The sequence below is a fragment of the Humulus lupulus genome, chromosome 2 (genome assembly GCF_963169125.1).
Source record: "Humulus lupulus chromosome 2, drHumLupu1.1, whole genome shotgun sequence".
Classification (NCBI taxonomy): Eukaryota; Viridiplantae; Streptophyta; class Magnoliopsida; order Rosales; family Cannabaceae; genus Humulus; species Humulus lupulus.
The window spans coordinates 37,694,724-37,715,276 of record NC_084794.1 but is presented as its reverse complement, the minus strand read 5'-3'; the positions used below and the strand labels follow the sequence as shown (position 1 = coordinate 37,715,276).

The 20,553-nt window shown below is 38.2% G+C and overlaps 1 protein-coding gene across 1 annotated transcript; it reads left to right on the top strand.

Annotated features, from left to right (window-relative positions):
• The first annotated feature begins 2,188 nt into the window (after positions 1-2,188).
• On the top strand, positions 2,189-5,215 carry LOC133814150 (uncharacterized). The gene has a single exon (XM_062247145.1). The coding sequence runs from the start codon at positions 2,189-2,191 to the stop codon at positions 5,213-5,215; it is 3,027 nt and encodes a 1,008-aa protein (XP_062103129.1).
• Positions 5,216-20,553: the final 15,338 nt, after the last annotated feature.

Sequence of the window (20,553 nt, the reverse complement as noted above, 5' to 3'; positions counted from 1 at the left end):
CTTGACTTCGTGGTAAAGAACATTGTATGTCGATATGGGGTGCTGAGGAAGATTGTGTCCGACAACGGAACCCAGTTCGATAGCGACTTGTTTACCAACTTTTGTGAAAAGAATGGAATAATAAAGAGTTTTTCATCAGTGGCTCATCCTTAGGCAAATGGCCAGGTCGAGGCTGTAAACAAAACTCTCAAGAGTTCATTAAAGAAAAAGTTGGAGGAAGCGAAGGGACGTTGGCCCGAAAAATTGCCCCAAGTCTTATGGGGTTATAGGACCACTGCTTGAACTTCAACGGGACATACCCCGTTCTCTCTAGCATACGGGTGTGAGGCTATGTTGCCTATTGAGGTCGAAATTCCAACAGTCCGAACTCAAATTTACGACCAAGACTCAAACCACACTCATCTCGAAGAAACCTTAGACTTGATTGAAGAAAAAAGAAACGAGGCTCAGCTAAAGAACGCTGCCTACCAGCAACGAGCTACCAGGTATTTCAACAAGAGGGTTCGAGATCGAAAATTCGGTGTGGGAGATCTGGTGTTAAGATGCGTATTCTTGGCGACATGAGATCCAGCAGCTGGTTTACTCAGGCCGAATTGGGAAGGACCATACCAGATAGAGTCAGTCATCCGGTCCGGTGTGCACAAACTTGCGAGATTGGACGGGAGCCTGGTACCGCGAGCATGGAATGGAGAACACCTTAGACCTTACTATCAGTAGTATAGGAAGTGTGTTGCTTGTAACCATGATTGATTATCTGTACTAATTTGTCTATTTTCGAATTCCATTAAATAAGGATCTATTTCGTTCAATATGTTATCTCTTTTTATTTTTGCAATCTCTCTTAATTTAATAACCTATGGTCCCACTCATAGGATATTAAGGGGGCATCATTGGTACATATACCATCAGCTTAAAAAATAAAATAACATACACGAAAAACATAAAAGTATTTGGATATAACCAGATACGCGAGCTTAGATAGTTTGGACATAACCGAATTATCAAAAACATAAAAGTATTTGGATATAACTAGATACGCGAGCTTAGATAGTTTGGACATAACCGAATTATCAAAAACATAAAAGTATTTGGATATTACCAGATACGCGAGCTTAGATAGTTTGGACATAACCGAATTATCAAAAACATAAAAGTATTTGGATATTACCAGATACGCGAGCTTAGATAGTTTGGACATAACCGAATTATCAAAAACATAAAAGTATTTGGATAAAACCAGATACGCGAGCTTAGATAGTGTAAGTGTCTTACTTTGTGTTTTCTGTATTTTGGCAATTTCATGATTCATCTGTTAGTTTCTTAGTTCCATCTGTTTTGTGTATCTTGACAGAATTTTGGTTTATCTTCTGTTTTGCCAGTTGCATCTGGCTGTTGGACATTGTTTTAATTGACTGCTTGCTTACGTGGCTTTGTCTGAATATGACTGTATCATTAGGTTTCAGGTTTTTCAGTGGTAGCTGAATTAATTAGTTTCTCTAACGATTTTCTGTTTTGAGCATGGCTGGGTTTTTGAGTTAGTTAGATCTTAGTTCTATAAATATATGGGTTAATTGATTTTCTCAGCAGTGGATTATGTGGTATATGTTTTTCGTATAGTTTGTTTTTGGTTATCTTTCTTTTACAGGTTGAAGAACTGAATCTTGAGAGGTTGTTCATCCATGGCTAGCTGTGATTGTTCATCAAGCTGAGTATTGGAAGAAAGCTGGATCTGCAAGAGTTCAAGTGTGAAGATTCAACTAGTTCAAGCTAAGGATTGTTGCAAGAGAGACAAGTATAGATGATTTACTGTGTTGATTGTAAATTGAGAGATACTGTGTAAAACTTGCAATTCATATCTTAGTGGATTTCTTTCTGGACTAGGTCCCAAGGATTAGCCATTACTTTGTGTAGTGGTGAACCTTGTAAAAATTTCTTGGTGTGAATTTTTACTTGTTCTTGGTTATTTCTTTAAATCTTGTTTTTAATTTGTCAAGATTATAGATTCTTAGGTAGTATATCACCTTCATATTGGTATCAGAGCTTTCGTAATTCTTGATTACTGTTTCCTGGGTGTTTTAGGTTGGGTGATTTGTTTGCCTTTGATTCTTTGTGTTCTGCTGATCCTCTTAGCCTCTCTTAGTGTCTTCTTCGAGAGGTTCTGTTTCTTTTTCTTGTTGTGTTCACAGTCATGGATATGTTTAGAGAAGGCAGATCTACCACCAGACCTCCCATGCTTGAAGGGGCTAACTATCCTTATTGGAAAACAAAGATGAGAGCTTATCTTAAGTCTGTTGACGAACGAGTTTGGATGACTGTTTCTGAGGGATGGACTCCCCCAACTGAGAAAGTGGGAGATGTTGACATAGCTAAGGCTACCAGCAAGTGGACGACGGAAGAAATTGAGAAGGCCAATTTTAACTCTAAAGCTCTCAATGCTATTTTCAATGCTGTTTCCACTAATCAGATGAAAGTGGTTGCCAATTGTGAGATTTCTAAGGAAGCATGGGATAAGTTGAAGATTAAGAATGAGGGTACTTCAGCTGTCAAGAAGTCGAGACTGAGATCTTTAGCCAGAGAATTCGAAAATCTTAACATGGATGAAGAAGATTCGATTGCTGATTTTCATGCTAAGTTGTGTGATATTTCGAATGAGTCCTATGCTCTGGGAGAGACCTACTCAAACGATAAGCTTGTAAGGAAGGTTCTTGGGTCTCTTCCAAGAAGATTCAAAGCCAAACTCACATCTATTGAGGAAGTGCATGATGTTGAAGATATGGACCTGGATGAACTGATTGGTTCCCTGCAGAATTATGAATTAACCCTAAAGAGATGGAGTAAAGGTAAGAAAGGAAAAGACAAGGAGACTGAGAAGACTGGAGGTAGCCTGGCCTTTGTGTTAAAGGAAACTTGTGACCAACAAGGAGAAACGTTTGATACTTTAACAGAAGAGAAAGTTGCTCTCCTTACTAGGAATTATGCAAAGTTTTTAAGAAAGAATATGAGGAAGAATTCTTTTAACAACAAAGAGAATATCTTCAAGAAGAATTTTTCTACGAATCAGAAGACTAGTCAGACTCAAGACAACAAGAATAGGGGGATTCAGTGTAGAGAATGTGATGGGTATGGGCACATACAGGCTGAATGTGCTAACACTCAGAAAAGGAAGAAGAAGGCCCTTGTTATTACGTGGAGTGACAGTGAAGAAGAGAAAGATGGGAGTTGCAGTGAGTTTTCAGATCATGAGAAAAATGTCATTGCTTTTCTGGCTAAAGAAGAGGAAGTTGAAAATGAAGCTGGGGATAATGAGAGCAGCTGCTCTGAAGCTGATAGTCTTGATGAGCAAACTGCTTATGAGCAAATGTATCAACAGTGGCTGACTATGGTTCAAAAAGTTAAACTCCTTGAAGAAAGAAATTCCTCTCTTAATATGACCAACTCCAAGCTTGAAGCTGAGATAAAACACTTGACCGAAGAACTAGAAAAGAAGGAAGAGAAGTTGTATGCTGTTCAAGCTGATCTCATTCGAGCCAAACAATCATTGGAATCAATTCCTCCAGGAACAGCAGCCTTAAATCATCAGCTTCATCTACAGAAACCCTATGGAGACAGGACATCTATTGGTTATAAGCTGTTATACAAAAAGGGAGACAACCTTACCATTGGTGATTCTCTTGGCTCAACTGCTGCAGACAAAACTCACACTGTTCTTGATGATTCTGGCAGTCAGAGGAATAGATCTAACATCACAAAATCTCCTAATGAACAGAAGCAGAAGTTCATTCCTATTTGTCATTTCTGTAATCGTCGAGGACATATTAGGCCAAGATGTTATCTGCTTCAATCTTACCTTAGGAACTTGGTTGGGAGTCAAGTTAGTTCATCTAGATCATCTCTTGCTGAAAGAAAAGAGTATAAGGAGGTTTGGAGACCAAAGCTAACGGGAAGCTCTCAGGAAGATAAAGGTATTTCTGTTCTTGTAGCTCATACATCTCTTTCTGATTTTAAGGATGATCAGTGGTACTTTGATAGCGGGTGTTCCAAGCACATGACTGGAAACAAACTGCTGCTGAATAACTACAAAGAAGGTACGGAAGGTCAGGTCACGTTTGGAGATGGTAACAAGGGAGCAATTCTTGGGAGAGGAGATCTTGTGCTTAAAAATCTTCCTGTGGTCAAAGATGTGCTTTATGTTAAGGGACTGAAAGCAAATCTGTTGAGCATAAGTCAGCTGTGTGATGATCACTATACAGTGAATTTTTCCAAGTCCACATGTCTTGTAAAGTCTACTGATGGGTGTTCTGTCTTGTCTGGAACAAGGTCTAATGATAACTGCTACATGCTGGACAATACTGAAGTGTGCTCTAGAGTTACATTAGATAAGTCTGACTTATGGCATTATAGACTTGGTCATCTGAACTACAGAGATTTAAGGAAGTTGGTCAAACTTAAAGCAGTGAGAGGAGTTCCTGATTTCAAAGTTAGCAGAGAACGTGTGTGTGGTCCTTGCCAGCAAGGCAAACAAGTGAGATCTTCTCATCCTCCTATTAAGATGCTTCTCACAAATAGAGCTCTTGAGTTGTTACACATTGATTTGATGGGTCCTATGCAGACAGAGAGTCTCAATGGAAAAAGGTATGTGATGGTGTGTGTTGATGACTTCACTAGATATACCTGGGTTCAGTTCATTCGAGAGAAGTCAGATACCTTCGGAGTGTTTTCTGCCTTGTGCTTAAGGCTTCAGAATGAAAAAGTCTTAAAGATAGCTAAAGTGTTTAGACTCAGGAGCGACCATGGCAAAGAATTTGAAAATGCTTTATTCGCTGAATTTTGTGATCACATGGGCATTGCTCATGAATTCTCTGCTCCAAAAACTCCACAGCAAAATGGCGTTGTAGAACGCAAGAACAGAACTCTTCAAGAAATGGCAAGAGTTATGCTGAATGCCAAAGGGATTTCTCAAAGATTTTGGGCAGAAGCTGTTAACACTGCGTGCTACATATGTAATTGTGTGCATCTCAGAACTGGAACTACTCAAACAGCTTATGAATTATGGAAAGGTAAAACTCCTAATCTGAATTACTTGAAGATTTTTGGCTGTACCTGCTATATTTTGAATGATAGAGACTATCTTGGAAAATTTGACTCCAAGAGTGACAAAGGTATGTTTCTTGGATATTCTCCTAATAGTCGTGCTTATCGTGTGTTTAATAAATGAACTAACACTGTCATGGAGTCTGTCAATGTTCGTTTTGATGACACAGAGGATTTGTCTGATGATCTTGACAATGATGAGGATGGTTCAATATCTGCCTTGCTTCCTCATTCACAAGTTCCCATGCCTAACATTTCCAGTTCACCCTCATCGCCTTCCTCTACTGATCATACTGAGCCATCTGGAGACTCTGAAGATGTGGTTCTTGATAGTCCAGCGTCTGAACAGTCAGTTGAATCTTCTCATCAAATTTCACCAGCCAGGCTGTACAAAAAGGGACCTCCATCCTGGATTCAAAAAGCACACCCTCCTACTGTTGTCATTGGTGATCCTTCAGCTTCTATGGTTACCAGAAGAAAGGTTGCGAATGAAATCTCTCATATGTGTTATCCGTCTAACATTGAGCCAAAGAATGTCAAACAGGCTCTTTCTGATGAGCATTGGGTTGCAGCAATGCAAGAAGAACTTTTACAGTTTCAGAGAAATGAGGTATGGGATTTGGTGGACAGACCAGAAGGGAAGAATATTGTAGGGACCAAATGGATTTTCAAGAACAAATCGGATGAGTTTGGAACTGTTACAAGAAACAAGGCTCGTCTTGTGGCTCAAGGATACAAACAGGTTGAAGGAATTGATTATGAAGAAACTTTTGCTCCTGTTGCTCGCCTAGAATCAATTCGGTTACTTCTTGCTATAGCCTGTCAGTTACAGATCAAACTTCATCAAATGGACGTGAAGAGTGCCTTTCTGAATGGATTACTTCAAGAGGAAGTCTATGTTGAGCAACCTCAAGGATTCATTGATCCTCATTTTCCACAACATGTTTACAAACTTAAGAAGGCCTTGTATGGTCTCAAACAAGCTCCAAGGGCCTGGTATGAAAAACTTACCTCTTATCTTCTCACACATGGTTTTATCAGGGGCAATGCTGATCAAACTCTTTTTATCAAACATCTTTCCAAAGGTATATTCATTGCTCAGATTTATGTGGATGATATCATTTTCAGTTCTACCTGTCCTACTGAAATCCCTAAATTTGTTGACATTATGAAAAATGAGTTTGAAATGAGTATGATTGGAGATTTAAGTTTCTTTCTAGGTTTACAGATTCGTCAGTTAGATAATGGCATTTTTCTTTCCCAGAGCAAGTATGCTCTAAACATGTTGAAAAAATTTGGGCTGGACAATTCTAAACATGCTAAGACACCATAGGTACCTCCACAAAGCTCTCCCGTGATGAATCTGGGAAACCTGTTGATCCAACTCTGTTTCGTAGTATGATAGGTAGCCTTCTCTATCTTACTGCTAGTCACCCAGATATTTGTTTCAGTGTTGGTCTGTGTACTCAATATCAGTCTAATGCCACTGAGTCTCATTTTACTGTTGTTAAACGAATCATGAAATATGTTGCTGGTACCTTAGAGTTTGGCCTTTGGTATACGTGTGACACTAATATGTCTCTAGTTGGTTATAGTGATTCTGATTGGGCAGGGAGTCTAGATGATAGAAAGAGCACATCTGGTGGGTGTTTTTATCTTGGCAACAATCTTGTGTCTTGGTTGAGTAAAAAAAAAACTCCATTTCATTATCTACTGCTGAAGCAGAATATATAGCTGCTGGTAGTTGCTGTACTCAACTCATTTGGATGAACAAAATGCTTAGTGACTATGGCTTTCCCCAAGAAACTTTAACTATCTATTGTGATAGCACAAGTGCAATCAATATTTCTAAGAATCCTGTGCAACATTCCAGAACAAAACATATTGATATTCGTTATCATTTTATTCGAGACTTGGTTGAATCCAAAATTCTTATTTTCTCCCATGTTTCCATAGAGGCCCAATTAGTTGATTTATTTACTAAGCCACTGAGTTCACAGACTTTTGCTCATCTTAGAAAATGCATTGGAGTTTGTATGATTTGAGATAGTTTTGTCCAGAGTAGATTTTTTTTTCTCTAGTGGTTACATTGTCTTTTGAAGCAAGGTTGTTTTCTCTTGTTTGATTTCCAGTTTGTTTAGTTGAGCTCTTCATTCTTCTCAGCAGAAAAGGCTACCTTTGTTGGATGCAATGGGAAGAGCTATCTTGTGGTCCATTAGTCATTTAGTAGTTTGCTCCTTCTCATTTGGCTTTTCTGACTTAAGATGACGGCTACATCTCTGACAAAGAGTGAAAGCCTCTGCTGGTTCTCTTCAGAAAAACCCAGAGTGTTTTAAAAAAAAAAAGGGTCTTTCTTTTTAAAAAAAAAAAAAAAAATTGTCAAAAAAAAAGAAAAATGATTCAAATTCTTTTGAGGGAGTGAGCTTTTTAGCTCACATGAGAACACTTGCACACACTAAGGAAGAATTCTAGCTCAACATTCTGTTGAAATCTCTTTTTCAAAATCATCTTGCTTCGTTTGAAGATGTGTCTTTGCCACTCATTTTTTTTCTATTCTCTCTGGTCCTTACTATTTTTTCCTTTCTTCTCCTGCTTTTTCTATTTTTTGTCTGTGTGTGGCTTTATCATTATTGGCTCTGTGGATTCTTTTTTTTTTCTTTTGGATTTTTGTCTTGTTTTGTTTACGTGTTCAATATTGGTTTTGTGATATATTGTTGTACAGGCTTCCTTTATTTTTGTTGCCAAACATGGTCTTGGGGTTTTTCCTTTATATACAATGTTCATCCGGTTTGTTCCCTATTCTGCCCTAGTTTGTTTATCATTGTGTCTAATCTCTTTTTCGTGTGTCTCAGCTCAGTCCCAAGTTTCTTCAAGCATAATGGCCGAGGCTCTTCCCGTCTCTTCGTCTGGTCCTCCAGCTCAGTCGTCTGTGTCTCCGCCTCTGTTTGTCTCTTCCTCGCCAGGTATTCCCTCTTCACCTTCTGTTATTCCATCTAGTTCGTTCCGTGGGACTCGGGTCAAGTCTGTTGCCCACAAGAAAAAAATCCTCTCGTCCGTCCGCTCAGGCTTCTAGACGAGTAACTCGCGCTTCCATTAATCTTGCTGGATCTTCCTCTTCACCCCCTCAGCCCTCGTCTGTCCCTGTACCTTCTCCTCCACCTCGTAAGAAGTCTAAAGTGTCTAGTGGTCCTCCTTCAGGACTTCCGCATTCCAAATCATCCTCGGCTGGTGGTAAGTCTGATCCTTACTCTGCCTTTTTTTTTTGTCAGTCGTTTTGCTGAAAAGAGGTTTAAAGATTTTGTGTCATTTCGTCGTTTGCATGTTGAAACTTCTGTTGTGTTAGAAGATTTCCCTAGGCTTCTTGCTCTTCTCGAGTCTCGTCAGTGGGTTAACACTGTCTCTGGTCTTGTCATGCCTTCCCAGAATCTCGTCCGAGAATTTTATTCTAATATTGAAAAATCTTTGCTTGATGCTCAGCATCCAAATCGGTTTACTATATTTTGTAGGGGTAAGCGTGTTTCTTTTGCTCCATCCACTATTAGGGCTTTACTGAATATACCTTTGGTTACTGATGCTATCTATAATGCTGAGTATGCTCCTGATTTAAACCAAGTGGGTCGTGAGTTAACAGGTCAATCAGATTTTTGCTGGAATGAGGTTTCTAATGATTTTCCTACTCCATCTTTAACTAGCTTCTATCGTGTGTTGCATAAGGTTGCTCTAACAAATTGGATTCCGAATTCTCATACTTCTACAGTCACTGCTGATATTGGCCGTTTTCTTTTTGCTGTGGGCACTGGTGTTTCCATAGATTTGTCTGTGCTTATCTTTGACAGGGTATATCAAGCTTTTCTGACCAAGAGTCGTCGGTTGTTTCTTCCGTATCCCTGCTTGGTTCACAAGGTCACATTGGCTGCTCATCCTAAGTTTACCTCACAAGATGTTTTCTTACCTCTTCCGATTCTTGACAAGTCGTTTCAGCCTCTGTCCTCCAAGCCTGTTCCTCCTCCACAGCCTCTGAAATATCCCCTTTTGAAGGGCTTGCCTCCTGCCTCTTGGAAATACAAGTTGTTTGAAATGCTTTACACTCAGTAATCACAGTTAGACAGCCTTCAGAATTCATTGCTGCAGTCTCAACATCGTTCCAAGGTTTTTGAACGAAGGGTTTTGGCTCAATTGGCTGGTCTTCGACAGGTTGTTCAGACTTTTTCTCCTTCTGTTGTTCAGGGGGTTGGTTCAGTGCCTCAGTCTACTCCTTCTCCGGCTAATTCCCAGGGGGAGTTGTCACCTACTGCATCTGATAAGGCTCCAGGTACTATCCAGGGGGAGTTTGCTTCTGTTTCTGCTGGTCCTTCTGTATCTGTTCCTGCTCAATCCTCATCTCCTCCGCGAAAGCTTATGCGTGGCAGACTTCGTCGCTCGGCTCGTTTATGATCATTGAGGGGGAGATTTGGGTGGTTTTTTTTGAGTGGTTTGTTGTTTTGTTTATTTTGATGTTCTTATGTTTTTTTTTGCACTGATCATAAAATTGCCCGTGGAGACCTGGGCTCGAATCCCAGCAGCCACACCAATATGAAGGTGATATACTACCTAAGAATCTATAATCTTGACAAATTAAAAACAAGATTTAAAGAAATAACCAAGAACAAGTAAAAATTCACACCAAGAAATTTTTACAAGGTTCACCACTACACAAAGTAATGGCTAATCCTTGGGACCTAGTCCAGAAAGAAATCCACTAAGATATGAATTGCAAGTTTTACACAGTATCTCTCAATTTACAATCAACACAGTAAATCATCTATACTTGTCTCTCTTGCAACAATCCTTAGCTTGAACTAGTTGAATCTTCACACTTGAACTCTTGCAGATCCAGCTTTCTTCCAATACTCAGCTTGATGAACAATCACAGCTAGCCATGGATGAACAACCTCTCAAGATTCAGTTCTTCAACCTGTAAAAGAAAGATAACCAAAAACAAACTATACGAAAAACATATACCACATAATCCACTGCTGAGAAAATCAATTAACCCATATATTTATAGAACTAAGATCTAACTAACTCAAAAACCCAGCCATGCTCAAAACAGAAAATCGTTAGAGAAACTAATTAATTCAGCTACCACTGAAAAACCTGAAACCTAATGATACAGTCATATTCAGACAAAGCCACGTAAGCAAGCAGTCAATTAAAACAATGTCCAACAGCCAGATGCAACTGGCAAAACAGAAGATAAACCAAAATTCTGTCAAGATACACAAAACAGATGGAACTAAGAAACTAACAGATGAATCATGAAATTGCCAAAATACAGAAAACACAAAGTAAGACACTTACAATCTCCCCTTTGGCAATTTTATGATCAGTGCAAAAAAAAACATAAGAACATCAAAATAAACAAAACAACAAACCACTCAAAAAAAACCACCCAAAGATAGTTTGGACATAACCCGAATGATCAAAAAACAAAAGTATTTGGATGTAACCAGATATGCGAGCTTAAATAGTTTGGACAACCAAATTATCAAAAGATAATAACGTTTGGATTTAACCAGATGCGCAAACTTAATAGGTTTGGAACAAACCAGCTAAAACTAATCGACGAGTTAGAATTTAAACCTACTTCGAGATAAGTCGAGATCGAGGCTGGAATATCTTATGGGAAAATAGTTTCGAACTCATAACTTCGGAGAAATAACCGAGGACGAGAAAAAGTAACTAAGTAATAGGATATAACTAGACCATTTATATTACACACCATACAAGTACTTTCGAGTTCGTGGTTAAAGTAATATCCGACTTTGATGAATAACAAGATCCGAAGCGGATAATTCAAACAAACTATGCGTGAACGCATCGAGTTTCGAGCTTAAATCCAAACTATGTTTGTATGAAGAAATAAACATAAACAACTCATTAATATAAAATATGCAAAATATTTCGAGCCAGGAAATGTAAAGCATATATAAGTTAATATAAAAAGAAATTGTATCAGCCCTACGGGCATAAATCAAAATAATTACAAAGAAAAAAGGGACGCAGCCCCGAGGCGAGGATCAGGAAGGAGCAGTTCCCTTGGATTTTCCAGCGTCAATGGCACTAGACCCCCCAGGACAAATAACATGACTATCCTTCTGAGCAGCCTCTCGGGCGGCTTCACTCGCCTCAAGACGGACACTCCACCGCTCTACATACTTGGCCTCGAGAGGACCCAGGAAGCTGGTATCGAGGTCGGCATTGTCAACCCAAATTTTGTACATGGCCTGGTCAACCGCCTTCTCCATATGCCCTTTGAACTCGTTCTGGAGGCGGGCCTTCTCGCTTTCCATGATGTCGAAAGTAGCAGCTTTCTCCTCTTCGAGGTTAGCATTAGCTTTCTCCAGCTTAGCAAGACGAGTCTTCGCCTGTTCAAGCTCGGCTTTCATCTTCTCCAGCTCCGCGAGACGGGTCTTCACATTCTCGAGTTCGGTCTTCGAGTCCTTGAGTTCATCATCCATCTTAAGCTGGAGATCCCTCGACTCTTGGGCCAGAGACACACTCGTGTGCACCTCGTTGGTCAGCTTATAATTAAGCTGTGCTGAAACGACAAGGGCCTGAAATACAAAGAATAAATTAGATCACGAGCTGGGACACAAACGATTAAAGGAGAGTTGCGAAGGTTACCGCAGCAGTAAGTTCAATACTTTTATCATAAAGAGTATTACAGTCTGAGGCCTTGTGCACAAGGTCCTAATGGTCGACGCCGAAGCCTGAAAAACTTTGACCCACTCGAGAGAGGACGTCTGAGCTAAGTACAGCCCCTTGGGTCCCAGTAGCACCGTCGAGCACGAACTCCTCAACATGAGGTCGGGCCGTCGGCAGTAGGACCTTGGATACGGAAGGCTTCTTCGGAGGCCGACCGACTGTTATTTGAGTATCTGTTGGAGGAAGCAAGATGGGCGTGGTTGAACCAGATGCATAAACCTGGATGATCGGCTCCTCGGTTGTGCTCGCAGTGGCTTGAGCCGTTGGGGTCTTCTCGGAGCGTCTGGGGACTTGGAAGGTCGGTCGAACCTCCGTGAGGCTCTCAGGCGTTTACTCTTCTGAGCTTCAGCTCCCTCATCACTAAAGAGCACTGTGTCAAGGTCGGGATCCATGGCACCTGCACAGTTCCAATCGAAGTTAGACATCATGCTAATAAACTTAAAAAAAAAACCAAGTAAAGAAAGACCTAACTGGAACTCTCCCCCGAACTAGAGCTCGGGGACCACGAAATTCTCCCATCTTCAGAAGAGGCGGGGGGAGTACCTTCCCTATAGGTGGGCATCAACCTTGAGAGGTCCCTATAATCATTGGTCCCATATTGGACGGCTATCCCATTCCACACCTCATTGAGACTATACATGGTGTCATACTTCCCGAGCCAACTATCAAACCTATGAACTCGATCATCTACCCGAGTCCATATGTAGAAGTGGTATCTATCATACGGGCATGAAACTAACCTATCGGGTTTATGCTTTAATAAGGTGGGGGCCACATTCTCGAGGTAAGGATGACTTTACCTTCTTCATCTGAGTCTGAGCTCGAGGCTTCATCATTAGCCTCATTCCCTGATGGCGGACTTCTTCGGCGAGCTGGAGGTGGAGGCCTCACCTCTCTCCTCGGAGGGAGGATGCATGTGGGCAAAGGCACCTGCTCCCAATGATCATACTTTTTATTGGACCAGTCCGATGTGGATTGGCCATCTACCAAAAGCCCGCAGTCTCGGAGCTTATCCTCATGCAAAAGGTACGAGAGTGAGAGAGACCTCCTGCCATAAGGGATTTGGAACAGGACCTCTCTATGCCCCTTCATTGCCTCGTCGGGAGTAGGATGAAGGAAATTGGCAGGAAAATAAGACACATTGCAACTAAGTACGAACCTACAAATAAGAACCCGAGCACAGAGAAAAAGAAGGTTGGAATACTTACGAATCCGCCTGAATGAGTAGCATCGAGACGGGGACAGGCCATCTGTCCAGAAGAAGGCTTTTTTGAAATCAGGTGGATGATTAGGGAGATCCTCAAACACCTTTTTCTCTTTGCGATAGCTCGAAAGGTAGTAAAAGCCATCTCCTCCCCGAGCTCGGGAGGGATTAATTTTCAGACAGAAGAGATACAAAATCTCTTGCGGTGAAGGTCCTTCCCACTTCAGCTCGTGGTATAATGACCTCAGGGCAGACAGAACCCTGTAAGAATTGGTGTTGAGCTGGAACGGAGCCAACCCAACAAAATCCGTGAAGTCCTTGAAAAAATACTTCAAAGGCAATAGCGCTCCTGCCTTCATGTGTTCCTGACTCCATGCCGCGTACCTCAGCCTGTTGTTAGGGTTCCCAGGGGCATAGCAGCTCCGCTCGATAGCGGTCGGAGCTCGACACCTCAAGGAGCTTGACAACCTGAGGCCATGGAAGGCCAGAATATCAGTTATCTGATTTGTCGAGGTAACCGAGCTCCAATAATGCTCGGCCTCGAAGATGTCTCTCCTCGGTTACGAGGTAGAAGGCTCCCCCATGAGTGAAAATTGGAGCTCTCCCGGGCTGTACGCAACAGTCACTGTCAATTTAGGGTCAAGTGGGATCGGCCTGGGCCCTGAGTTGGATTCTGGATAAATAGCCTCTCGAAGGATCCTCCTTTTCTTCTCTATGACCTCGTCTATTTGGCGGCGATAATGAGCTCGAATATCCTCCTGCTCGCGCGCGAGGTCGTACTCACGAATTCGACGCTGATTCCGAGCAAACAGCGACTCCGGGCTCGGGGTTTTTGGCGAGTAAAGGATTGCCAGCAACGACCCCCACCGTCTTTCCAGATTCTGTGACATCTAGCGAGAAAGAAAAAATGGCGAGGGCCATGCATGCAAGAGTTCAAAGGTTACGAGCTTGACAGGACAAGCTCGGAGCTTAAGAATGAAGCGAGTTCGAAACTAAGACCCTTATTAAAGAGTCAGAACATGTATTCCACGAGAAAAAGGAGGGGAGTGGACAATTTTTTTTTTGAAAATCCTGAAAATCAGGGGAAAAAGAGTGGCGGATATCCAGAAAAAGTAATCTTGGGTATCGTGCATTCTTCAAGGCCAAGGTTTAATACCTGATATCTTGGTATACAAGAAATGTCTTTTAAAATTTTAAAACCCAGAAAAAAGAGATCTTGCTCAAACACCAAAACTAGGTATGGAACCAGTGATGTAAACCCAATATGGAGACTTAAAACGTGAAAGCCTATCGGTAAAAAATTCCCTAACGTATCGTACTAAGAAAATAAACTAGTACATTCACAGAAATAACAAGAACAATATGAACAGAAACGGGTATGAGGGAAAATAAAAATTGGACACTTACACAATAATGGCGGTTGCAGAGAAATCGTTGACTGAAGGAGGGGTTGCAGATATGAGCTCAAGGTCTCGAACAAACTGGAGGTCCTTTGTTTTTTCGGCTGAGAGAACATGCACAAGCAAGAAGTTCTCTGGGATGGCCTCTGGTTTTGTCCCTTCTCTTTTGTTTCTGATGCGTGTAAAATAAGAGGAAGAAGAAGACCTTATATATATAGAGGGAAAAAAGTGATAAAAAGGATTAATCTGAGCCATTGGCCAGAATCCTCATAAAATCCAACGGTCAAGGATTGATGACATGATGGTACCGAAAAGGTGGCAGACGAATGATCGTGGGCAGATTTCCAAGGTACTCGAGTACCCTGAATAAGCAATACCCAACTGACACGTGTCCATTCTCAAGTATGTGACGATACGGTTCCTGAAGAAGGTAGTTCAAAAGTTTCCTTCTCATAGGATTCGAACAAATACTTTTGAGGGGGCAAGATGTTATACCCAGATTTCGAGCCATGAGGATTGTGACCTCGAAAGCTGGATTCATAATGAGTGAACTCATAAAGTCTGGAATATGTTCGAAATCTAAACAACGAGCCTACGAAACAGAGACGACTTCGAAGATGGTAGCCTCGAAATCCTCACGAGCTCGAAGGATAGGCCCCGAGGTGCATCTGTTCTCTGGGATGACCTCGGATCACAGCTCCGAGCTCGAAGCCATGTGGCCTCGGGATATGTTATAACTCGAAAGTCAGAAAGGAACCTGGGAGAATATGGCCTTGGTGATATAGGATAATAACTTTGAATATCCTAATGAGTCATCAAGAACAAGACGCGGTCTACATTTATTACTGAAAATCCCCTACAATTAGGGGATATTATTTGATTAGTTATACGCCCCCTGGTCTTCAGGGGACATTTCCTTTTACATCGGATTGCAAGCATTTAATGATATTTAATCTATTTGCAAATATAGAGTAACTACCCGAAATATGTGGGATAGTATTCTGCAATCTTCTCTATAAATAGAGAGGTCGTGTACCATTGCAGAGGACCGAACTTTGGTGAGCTTAAGGAAAACTCTGGAGAATTCATCCTTGAAGGATTTTCAGAGACATTCTTAAGTCTTAATATGAAAGACTCGTGGACTAGGCAGATTTAACTGCTGAACCACGTAAAAAATCGTGTTTGTATTATCATATTTTTATTGGCCATTACTAATTATTGTTTACGTGCTCTTCTTTCAATGTTGACGAAAAACGGCGTCAACAATAACTATTTAATATTAGATAATATTATTCAATAAACAAATTAAATTATATAATTTAATTAGATAATATTATATCAAACTTTTATTATTTAATTAATTAAATTAATAAAAAATAATTAAAAATAAATTATTATTTATTCATAATTTTTTAAAATTTTATTAAATATAATTATCAATTTTTATATTCATGTAATTTATATTAAACAATATTATTCAATAAACAAATTAAATTAAATTATTTATTTAGATAATATTATATCAAACTTTTATTATTTAATTCATTAAATTATTAAAAATTAATCAAAAAATAAATTATTATTTATATAATTATTTATTCTTAATTTTTTATACTTTTATGAAATATAATTATCAATTTCTATATTTATGTAATTTATACCTATTTAATTATTTATTATTATTTAATTAATTAAATTAATAAAAAATAATTAAAAATAAATTATTATTTATTCACAATTTTCTAATTTGTAATAATAATAATTTTATAAATTAATTATTATTTGACTTTAAGGCTAATTTTTTTTTTAAAAATAATTAGATAAATTTTATTAATCTTTATCATTCATTATTTTATTAATAATATTTTAAACTTATTATTTCTATGTCAATATCCCTGTAATTGATGGTTGTATTCAACAACCATCAATCACAAGCATACCGAGATAGAGAAAATAAATTAACTTCTAATTAACTACTAATTAATTTTTTAATAATTTTTCAATTAATTATAATAATACTAATTAACTAAATTATATAATATACATTACAATTCTCATTATGTTGACATAACATATAACAAAAAAAAACTATTTTACTTAATTAAATTTCACAAAAAAACATAAAGCAACATACTAATTTTTTTTTTAATTATAAACTAATAAATAAAAAACCACCAATTCAATTGATTAAAAAAAAACTTAATCAAATCATAAAATCTACAACTTTCTAACCATACTATAAAATCTACCAAAGTTTTCTCATACCTGAATATCAAGACAGGATTTAGGACTAGGAAATCTAGAGTAGCTCTACACTTTGGCAGTAAACTACCAAAAACAATATCTGCATATTGAATTATGGAAAAAAATTTAAAATAAACCCACTAAAATATAGTATAACTGAGCATAAATAAACACTTCTTGATCCATAAAAAAATTGGTCGATTCATTCCACTAAAAGCAGAGAGAACAAAATCACACAGCCATATATACAAATACACAATTATATACAAACCCAACCCTTGTGCTAAATCCATTAGATGTACATACAGGAGAAAAAAAAAGAACTAATCCAAGAGAGAAAACTGAATCCAAACAATTGCTCAAGAACCTTCTGATGTCTACCTTTGAATATCTAACACCTAACATAACCTACGAGAAATATGATTTTTTTCATAACAGTATGTTTGCAATAAAAAAAAACTTTCAAAGTGTGACAGATAAAATTCCAAACCCTCAGAAAATTTCAGTATAACCAGGGAGTAACCAAAATTTGACTCAAAACAAACAAGTAGAATTGTTAGCATTTCTAATATTTATGAAACAATGTAAAAACAAATATAAACAGCCACATCAAAATTTCAAGAAAAAAAAAACAAAAGTCAGACTTGAACATTGCCTCACAAGCACCATAAAGAGACTCAAATGCAGAGCAATTCCCTACATAAATATGATTTACTTTGTTTACAAATAAGTCCTCAAATAAGTCCCTGGAAAGAATACTATAGCTATATAGTATGAACACACACATATATATACAAGACAATGAATATAAATATATGTACACTTTTATTTAATGCATATATATATATGTGTATACATTGAAGTAGGTACACCCGGCCCTGAAAAACTAAAATATAAATGTACAAACTTGAATACATAAATATAGACGAAAAATGTTTGTTTTTGTTCTACAATATACCTTAGAAACACCTTGGGTTGCTTAAGAAACGCCTTCTTGGTCTGCAACGAAATAGATTGTTAGAATAGAGTTTAAGAGGCGGAATAGAGAAAGAGAAATGGAGTTGAAAAGTGAGAGAGATCTGGTACCTGCTCGGTGCGGTGCGGAGAAGCTGTGCGAAGGCAGGAGAAACGGAGAAGGCAGGAGAAGAGAACATATGCGAAGAAGAGAGGTGTGGTGCAATATGTAACCTCTACATAATCATTAGCGGCGAGGTACCGCCGCTATTACTATAGCCCGTCGCTAATAATTGTATTAGCGGCGGAGTCTCCGCCGTTAATAAATGAGATACTCCGTCGCTAATACTATTAGTGGCGGATATCCGCCTCTAAAAAAAGGTGATTATCCGCCGCTAATAACACTTTAAAAAATAAACCGTTTATTTCCCGGGCATTTTCCTCTGTTGTATTAGCGGCGGACTACCCGTCGCTAATAATGGGAAGCCCGCCGCTAATACATATTATTATATATTTTTAAATAACCACACCTAATTAGCGGCAGACCCCCTAGTCCGCCGCTAATACCCTGTATAATAGCGGCGGCCTGTACCTGCCGCTAATAGCTACGCCGCAACTAACATTAATTGTTGTAGTGATACAATGTTAGTGAAATATATTTTTTATTCTAAAAATTTCAACTGTCAATATGTTTGTCTAGTATTGCACCAAAGAAATGCATCTCAATATAGACCTGCACATTATAAAAAAGTTCTTTAATTAATAAAAAGTTTCTCCACTGGAAATAAAAAGTTCTTAAAATATTGACCACTAGAAATGAAAAAACAAGAGAGGTCCACACATAATTGATCAGTGTACATCTCTAGATCTACAGATAATGTACAATTATAAATAAGCCAATTAATTTATAATAATTAATTCAAACTTATATTAAGTAGACACACACAACAATTATAAATATATGTATATATATATAATAGATGCGAGAATTAAACTATCAGTATAAGTATTCATCTAGTCAAGCAGCAAACAATTTCTTGTTAGATAGTACTATTTCATAAAATGTTATTCATCCAGTACATAGATGTATTTCAAAACAGTAGCAAACTACACCAAAATCAGCAACAAAATAGACCATAAATCTACCATATTAACCCATTCAACTTAATTAACAAAATACACCAAAAATCTGTCACAAAATATACCAAAAAAACCAGTAGCACAATACAGAAAATATACCATTAAAACAATAGTAAAATATACCATTAAAAATCTGGATCACAAGATCATACTCCAATCTTTGACAGACCTCAGTTAGTCTCCATTGCACAATAGCAAACTACACCAAAAGCATCAGCAAAATAGACCATAAATCAATCATATTAATCCATTCAAACCGGTTGCAAAATGCACCAAAATCCAGTCAAGAAATAGACCAAAAATTAGTAGCAAAATACAAGTAGTAGCCATTAAAGAAGTAGCAAAATAGACCATACACACACCAAAATCCAGTCACAAAATACAACAAAATCAAGTCACAAAATACACCAAAAACCAGTAGTGAAACACAAGTATATGACCATTAAAGCATAATCAAAATACACTTCATATGAATGTCAATTTAAAGTTGCATTACTATGTTATAATGCAACAAAGAAAGAATAATGTATGCATTTGTTTATCAAAAGAAAGAATCCAAACTACTTAAAGTTATTTTTCTTTGGGATCGATGGTTAGTGCCGGTGTAATTGGTATACCTCTAGTTCCTCTTGACGCTCCTTTAAGTTGGATCTTTATTTGAAAAATTAAGTAACTACTAACTACTATCAAAGCCTAATATTGTCAATGAAAAACATCCAGCTTAGCTTACCATTTCAGAGAGCTGATCATTAATGTAAGTCATTGACCTCAACATAGCATCAAGTGTATCTTTAGTGAGTTGAAACTTCACTTCCACTTCTCCTGAAGAAGATTTCGAATTGTCTTGTAGCTGCCAAAAGAAAAAGGAAAAAGTTTGAGCGTAAGATGAACAAGAAAAAAAATCAGTAAAATGATGAGAGCCAACCATCTGAAAAGAATTTACAACCCAACATTTTAACTATGGGAAAAATCAGTAAAATGACATGCATTAATTAAATAAAAAAAAGATATTGTATATGGTAAATTTCTGAACTATACATAACACAGAGAAGGAGAAGCATAGAAGGAAAGTTCTACCAGAAGGAGCAAAACTGCCTTTGCCTTAACAAAACTATCAAGAAAAGCTAAGACCATAACATCACCAAACTAAAGTTCAACACCACAGAAAGAAACAAGAAACTACGATTAGAAAAATAACATGGTAAATCCCACATATCATCTTCTCATTTAGCTCACTTTAGTTGACAATTTCTTGCTACTGTAGCATATAAATATTTGATTTCGATGTACTTGCCCAAGAGAACACAAATCTACAAAAACATTTTTCACTAATTAATAATCAACATAATCAACCTCACTCAAAAATATGACTCGAAATGTCACATTATTATTGTGTAAAGCACCTATTTTTCCAACAACTACTTCTATTTCAAAGTGGAAGTATAGCTTAATATCAACAGAGCACTGTCTATCAAAGATAGTTAGAACACATGTTTAGACTCTTCATAAGAAATATCACAATTGAATTTGAAGATGGCTGTAATTTTTGTACATTGAAGCTGAAATCTATTATCAAGTATATTGATTCAAGGCAAGAGATTCGAGAGAGAGAGAGGAACCTTTTCCTTTGAAACATCCTCTTTCCACTGACTCTGATACTTCTGAAACAAAACCAAAAGCATAAGTTGAAGATCAACGGGCAAATCAGGATTAATTGCTGCGGTAGCAGTAGCCCCAAGCCCAGCCATCGTCCCTGCCGAGCTCCTCCCTGCA